The 6,950-nt window shown below is 44.1% G+C and overlaps 1 protein-coding gene across 1 annotated transcript; it reads left to right on the top strand.

Moving 5' to 3' along the window:
* Window positions 1–893: 893 nt before the first annotated feature.
* Window positions 894–5,279, top strand: LOC136550357 (uncharacterized). Its single transcript, XM_066541906.1, has 6 exons — window positions 894–1,499; window positions 1,584–1,681; window positions 3,326–3,422; window positions 3,523–3,608; window positions 3,687–3,779; window positions 4,878–5,279. The coding sequence occupies exons 1-5, from the start codon at window positions 1,121–1,123 to the stop codon at window positions 3,738–3,740; spliced, it is 714 nt and encodes a 237-aa protein (XP_066398003.1). The 5' UTR covers window positions 894–1,120; the 3' UTR covers window positions 3,741–3,779; window positions 4,878–5,279.
* Window positions 5,280–6,950: the final 1,671 nt, after the last annotated feature.

Below are 6,950 nucleotides of genomic sequence, written 5' to 3' on the forward strand. Positions count from 1 at the left end.
GGCGCCGATTCTGCAGGAAACTAAACGCGGTGTTCGACAGACAGGCAGCGCCGCAACGGAGATTTTGTTTTTTTTTTATTAACGCGAAGAGGCAGGTGGTTGGAGGACGTGGCACGAGCACGCAGGCGAATCTCCGTTGCGGTTGGCATGGGACAGTGCCTGATGGCATACCGTAGTACATGAACAGTGCGTGGCGCAGGTATACCGTATACATGAACAGTGCCTGATGGCATGGGAGGCCTCCCATTTTCTTGTGGTTGAGGGAGTACTTATAAAGAACAGAGGCGTAAAACCAAATCCCCAATCCTATCACCCCCAATTTCTTCTGGAGCTACATGCGGAAAGAGCGTTTCCAGCTTCGTACTTGTTTAGTTCAAAAAAAAAAAATTGCTACAGTAGTCATCATATCGAATCTTACGATACGTATATAGAGCATTAAATGTAGACGAAAAAAAACTAATTGCACAGTTTGATTAGAAATTACGAGACGAACGTTTTGAGGCTAATTAGTCTATGATTAAACATTAATTGCCAAATAAAAACAAAAGTGCTACTGTAGCCAAATTCCTTAAATTCACAAACTAAACATGCACTTCATTGCAAACAAAGCCAAGAGGAAAATTAGAAAAGGGAGAGAGAGAAGGGGGAAGGGGAGCGTGGGAGGGGGAGAGCAGGGGGGCCATGACGAGGAGCGTCGGGACATAGCAAGAGGATAAGATAGAATGAGACAGGATAAAATGATCGTATCTGATAAAATAGATAGGGTCAGAAACTTATAAAATTAAAAAATATGAAATAGAAAAATAGCATGAAACACAGTTGATAAGGGCAATTTGATAAAACCTATAAATTTAAGGTATTCTAGCGAAGCTCACTCCGACAAAATTCCCTTTTTCTCATCCTATCACCCCCAATTTCTTCTGCTCCCCCAAAACATAGATCCGTAGCCTAGCCGCGCGTGCTTCGCAGAAAGATCGAGCGGAAGGCGGGCAGGCCGGCAGCAGGCGCATAGATGCAGGGGTGAGGGCACGGGCGGCAGCGCTTGACGGGCGACGAGTAAACCCTAACGCTTTGATCGCGGGCGGCGGCGTCTGAGCCACTCCCGAGTCGATCCGCCGCCATGCCTGTCAATCCTCCTCCCCCGCCGCCTCCTGGGTCGTCGTCGTCGGCTCCGGCGGGGGCCAGCTACTTCCCGCTCCCTTTCCACCTGCAGCAGCACCAGCCGCCGCCGCAAATGCCGCCGCCTATGGCGGCCAGCAGCTACCAGCAGTACCAGCAACAGCTGCATCAGGCGCATCAGCTCTTCCAGCGGGACGCGCAGACCATCACCCCCGAGGCGCTGCAGAGCGTCAAGGCTGCCCTCGCCACCAGCGACGTCCTCGACCCCGCCGCCGCCGCCAACGCCAGGCCCTCCGATCCCTCGACCAGCAAGAAGCCCATCCCCCGCCGCGCTGCCGGACAATCCTGGGAGGATCCTACCCTCACTGACTGGCCCGAAAGTATAACTTATTAATTCAGTTTCCTTTGTTTTATGCCTCACCCTTATTTCGTTTCCTTGTGTCTCAACTCTTAACAACTTGCAGACGACTACCGGCTGTTCTGTGGAGATCTAGGCAACGAAGTTAATGACGATGTTCTCTCCAAAGCATTCTCACGGTTTCCATCCTTCAACATGGCAAAGGTAAATACCCCTTTGTATCCAAAAAGCTTGTTTGTAGCAAAACTTGTTCAACGATCCAAATTACTGTATCTCGGGTTCTCTAAAATTTGTTATGCAATACCGACTGTCAAATTCTTTTAGAGTTTATGGAATAAGGCTAACTAAAATGCTCAGGCTTTTAATTCTGTCATTAGCTGATAAAATGCATGGCTCAACGTGTCCAATATGTAGTAGAACTATCATTCAAATGTAGTTCTGCCTCACAAGTCAAAAGTTATGCAGATAGCCAGATAGTCTCGCCTGAAATGACTAACATAGGTAGGTAACATTTACAGCCCGCATGACGTACTTCAGAGGCTGATAGGGAGTTTATTGGCAAATTCATGGCTTAGGATAGATTCTATGGGAATGTATATGTGCAGTCTTGTCTGAAATGACTAATGTAGGATTGTAGGTAGATAACCGAAGATAGCTTTTACATCCTGCATGAGATACTGTTGAATCTATACCCCCAAAATGATTAATCTGGTTAGATTATTTCAGTAGCACACGTGAGGTCCAACTATCTAATCTTTAGGTATGAACTATGGTATGCGCACCGTAGCATTTAAATAGGAAGTTGCTTGTTGATGAAACCATGCCTTGCACTACTTCCTCTGGTTACAAAATGAAAGTTTTTCGTCAGTTCTGTCTAATTGGTTGTGCTAAACCTTTGCTACCATTCTCTATAGATATTCAGTTTAGGATGCGTAGATTTGTCAAGAACAGTACTTTACTAATGTAATAATTTAACTGAATTTTGCGTGAATATAATTGTAACAACAGAAAAGTAACAGTGGCATCCAAACTCCAAAATGTCCTGTATGATTGGAATGAGTAAATTCATGAATACTTTAGATCTGTCAAGGTTACTTATAGTAGGTAAATGATGACATAGAAAAGATTTTGTATAATGGACTACATAAATCTGTAAGCCGTTCAGATGTACTAAGTTCCTTAATAGTCACTAGTAAGGTGTAATAATTAAGTATGGAAGAAGTGAGAAGGATTGGCAAGCATTAAAACGGATTTTCCACTGTTGCCAAGGGACTATATAAAGAAATGAGAAATCCAAATCAAAATAACACTGATTTCTGCAAATGTTAGCAGTTTACAGAACATCATTTCTGCAAATGTTAGCAGTTTACAGAACATCAGCGATGCACATAGTGGTACTGTTTTCTATATAAAACTTTGTATGCATTGGAGATAACCAGCAGTTAGAAGATATTTTCTATGGATCTTTTCATAGTAATATGCTACTTCATGCTAGCTAGTTCTGAGAATTGCATTAATGGCTGTTTGTTAATGACTTATCACATGAAGTAGCAAAAACCAAAACAAAAGCAACGGGGTTCGTATAAGCTTTTGCATCCCTGAAGAAATTTGTAGTAACAATCTACACTTTGTTGAACTTGTTCTCTGCTTCCTTTTATGCTTATAAATCCTTTCGCCTAAAGGAGCATAATCTACCTGATTGAGAGAGAAGCTAAGAGATTAACAAACAAAGAAATCCATATGCTGAGTTATAAGTAGCGGGGCTTATGTCAGTCATTATGTGCAGCATTTGGCATGCATTTCTTGATTTTATACATTCTTAATTTGCCTTTGTACTCTTTATTTCAGGTTGTTAGAGATAAGAGGACTGGCAAAACTAAAGGTTATGGATTTGTGAGCTTTTCAAACCCTACTGACCTGGCTGCAGCAATAAAAGAGATGAATGGTTTGTATCTCTAATATGTTCTGCAGATTCAGTTGCTGCCACTTGTGTGCATATTTTGGTTGACTGTTCCCCTTGTAACTTTTGAACAAACTTCTTTCAGGAAAGTATGTTGGGAACCGCCCTATTAAATTGCGTAAGAGTAACTGGAAGGAGAGGACAGATGTTGAGGCTCTGGAAAGACAAAAGGTACTTGTCTGTTTCCTTCTTTATGCGTGTTCCTCTCCGTGTGTCCTCTAATTTCGTCCATGCTTTTCCATCCTTCAGAATCATGTCCAAAGGAAGCCTAAAATTCCCAAGAAGAGTATTCTTCACAAGTAGTGATATATAGGCTCTACCGAGGGTGAAGGCCAGCTCATGGTAAGTTCCTTCTCAGTTTACATGTTGGATTAGCTGTAAACAAATGCTGTGGCTTAATATGGTTGGTTTTTAGTGGTTCTTTTTTTTTTTCCAAATTCTGTATAGTGTTCTATTGAAGGGCGGGCCTGTTGCAAGCGGTAGAGTCTTACCGCCTGTGACCGGAAGGTCTCGGGTTCGAGTCGCGGTCTCCTCGCATTGCACAGGCGAGGGTAAGGCTTGCCACTAACACCCTTCCCCAGACCCCGCACAGAGCGGTCCCGCTCTCTGCACTGGGTACGCCCTTTCTGTATAGTGTTCTATTGTTTGCACATGCTGCAATTGTACCTTTGCTTTCTTGGGCTGAACACTAGGCTCAGCATCTATCTTGTGGTTTGCCATTTGCAACTTTTTCATATAGCAAATAATGGGTATGCAGAATAATGATATGGCATGTTTGCCATTGTTAGTCCTACTATATAGTACAAAGAATATAGCTAAGCTGGTGATTTTGTGTAGATTCTATAAAATTAAGAAAGTGATGCTTATGGCACCCCAGTTGTGCCTTTATTTTTGGAGCACCTTGTCATGTTTTGTTTTTTTTTTTCCGTTTCGTTGTGTTTCATCTACCATGTAATTGAGGCCTTCAGAACAGGTGTTTTTAACGGATGAAATGATCCTTGCCATCTATGCTGCCCATATACTAGGCCAGCGAACCACCAATTTCCTGCACCCATGCCATACTAATTATTACTGTTCAAGTTGTACTTTTCTTGGCCTCCCGTAGTTTTTTTATGGTTTGAACTGCACTTTCTCTCTGAGTTGCATCAAAGGAAAATTTGTGTTGTCCTTCCCACACAAGCAATTAGGTCGTAGACACAACCTGTCCATCTAAATGACCATGGAGACCTGATGATCCTTTGTCTATGTAGTTATTCAGTGGGTTCGGCTGGTCCGGTCTTGAATTGTTTTGGCTTGTTTTAGCTTATTCTTCCTCATATAACACTATTTAAACATCCACAACCATCCGAGCTACAGTGCCCAAAGGTGCCAGCCGAACGCACAGATTATATACAATTTGCCGAGGTCTGATGGATGGCTTATATGTTGTGTATGATGCAGTGCTGCTGCGGTGCTGCCTTGGGATGATGCTACTTCTGGAATCTCTTCACTCTCTGCACTACTCGTGGCGGAATCACGCAAGGGCTGTTGTTTCATGGAAATTGGCAACGAGCTGCCACTGCCTTTTGGTCCCCATGCTTAGGATGGGGTTATGGGGTTGTGGGCTTGTGAACATAGAGTTAGTGTTAAGTACCACCCGACGCACTTTGTGCCCCGTTTTACTGTTCCCCCTAGTTGTACGTTTACATGGTGTTCATTTGAGATGTTGGAGTAGTGTCATGACTACTGACTAACGAGGCCTTGGCATTATCAGATGGCTTCCTTGGTTGGGAGCTGAACAAGAACCAAATGGAATTTTCAGTTTGGGTTTCAGCAAGTAATAGCATGACGTGTTGGACTATCTGTCTCTTTCTTTTCACTGGAGTCATGACTTGGGCGACTTGCTCCAAGGACAGCCAAGGCCCAAGAGAACATAAGATCGATCGAATGCAGCATTACCATCGACTAATCATAAATGTAAATTTTGCTCGAGTCTTGGCGTTTGTGTTAGCTGGGTTCCACCAATATAGCTCAATTGCTTGAGGCTACGTTTAGGGCGTGATTGGTAGGCCGAATCGTACCGTCTCCACACCGTTTTGATGTCTGACTTCATTCATGCGGTGTGTTTGGTTGTTCTCCTCGTCTGTATCTTTTCATTCATCTGTCTTCCTTCATCCCGCATGACTTCATCTTCTCAATTTTCACTTCCCTCTCCATACAGGATGGCTTGATTCAGGCATAGCGCAGGGACCCATGTGTCATACACTCAAAACTCCCATCCATGCATGCAACCAAACGAGTAGTGCAGAGACAACCAAATACGACTGAGTGCACGGTTTGAGCATGCATCTCACCATCCTAGATTGAGTGCACGGTTTGAGCATGCATCTCACCATCTTGGACCGGCTCTCCATCCCGGCTCCCCTCACCAAAGCAACCAATCACGCCCTTAGTTTGGGGACAAGAAGGTTGCGCTTGGTTAAAAAAAATGGGAGAGGTTAGTTCCATTTCAGTTTTTCTGGAACAGAACCATCTCATATTTGTGTTTGGTTGAAGGAATGGAAGCGTCCCTATGACATCTTTGTGTTTGGTTAATGTTCCTGTTTTGCATTTGGTTTGGTACATGGGACGGGGAGGGAGATCTTTTTCTGGAATGAGATCATTTCATGTTTGTGTTTGGTTGAGTGAGAATGTCCCCGTTCTGTATCCTTGTTTGTGTCCGTGTTTTGTGTTCGATAGAAGGGACGTAGAGGGAGAGGATATATGATCATTTTAAGGGCCTATTCGGCTGGCATTAAAGCCGACTGATAAGCCGGCTGAAGCTGTTTTGTTTTATGTTCGGTAGAAGGGACGTAGAGGGAGAGGATATATGATCATATTAAGGGTCTGTTCGGCTGATATTAAAGCCGACTGATAAGCCGGCTGAAGCTGTTTTGTTGTGAGAGAAAAATACTCTGATAAGCCGGCTGATAAGTTCAAGCGAACATGCCCTCAATCTGTTAGACAGCTAAGTGGGGCCCGCATGTCATCCTCCATCACTGTCTTCTTTGTCCTTCACCCGCAAGCCGCTCTTGCCTCCGATTGCCATGACCGCCCCCGCCGGGCGTTCCTGGCCTCACCCTCGCCCTCCATGCTCCATTCCCCCTTTGCCCCCCTGCGCGTCATGGCTTACCACGATGCGAAGAAGAGTTAAATGAGGACGAGGTGGCCTGCTCAAACTTTGGGGATGTTTGGACTCAAAATCTGGAGAGAACATTTTCTTACTTCGTCCCCCGTGTCTCCAAATCAATCAGTAGATGAAGGAAGATCTCTCACCTTGTATCTGTCCTGCCCTAACCAAACGCTACCCAAGTGTTTCACCCTTCCATTTTCATCATATCAACAGCATCCCCTCTGTTCGCCCTTGGCAATAAAATTGTTGGCAAATCGCTCTTTTGTAGCATCTGAATCATAATCGCGATACGACTCTTTTTTTATATATACATTCCGTAACAAGATTATTGGTGAAGCACATTTAGGCAGCATTTGTGGACT

Source organism: Miscanthus floridulus, chromosome 4, assembly GCF_019320115.1.
Source record: "Miscanthus floridulus cultivar M001 chromosome 4, ASM1932011v1, whole genome shotgun sequence".
Classification (NCBI taxonomy): Eukaryota; Viridiplantae; Streptophyta; class Magnoliopsida; order Poales; family Poaceae; genus Miscanthus; species Miscanthus floridulus.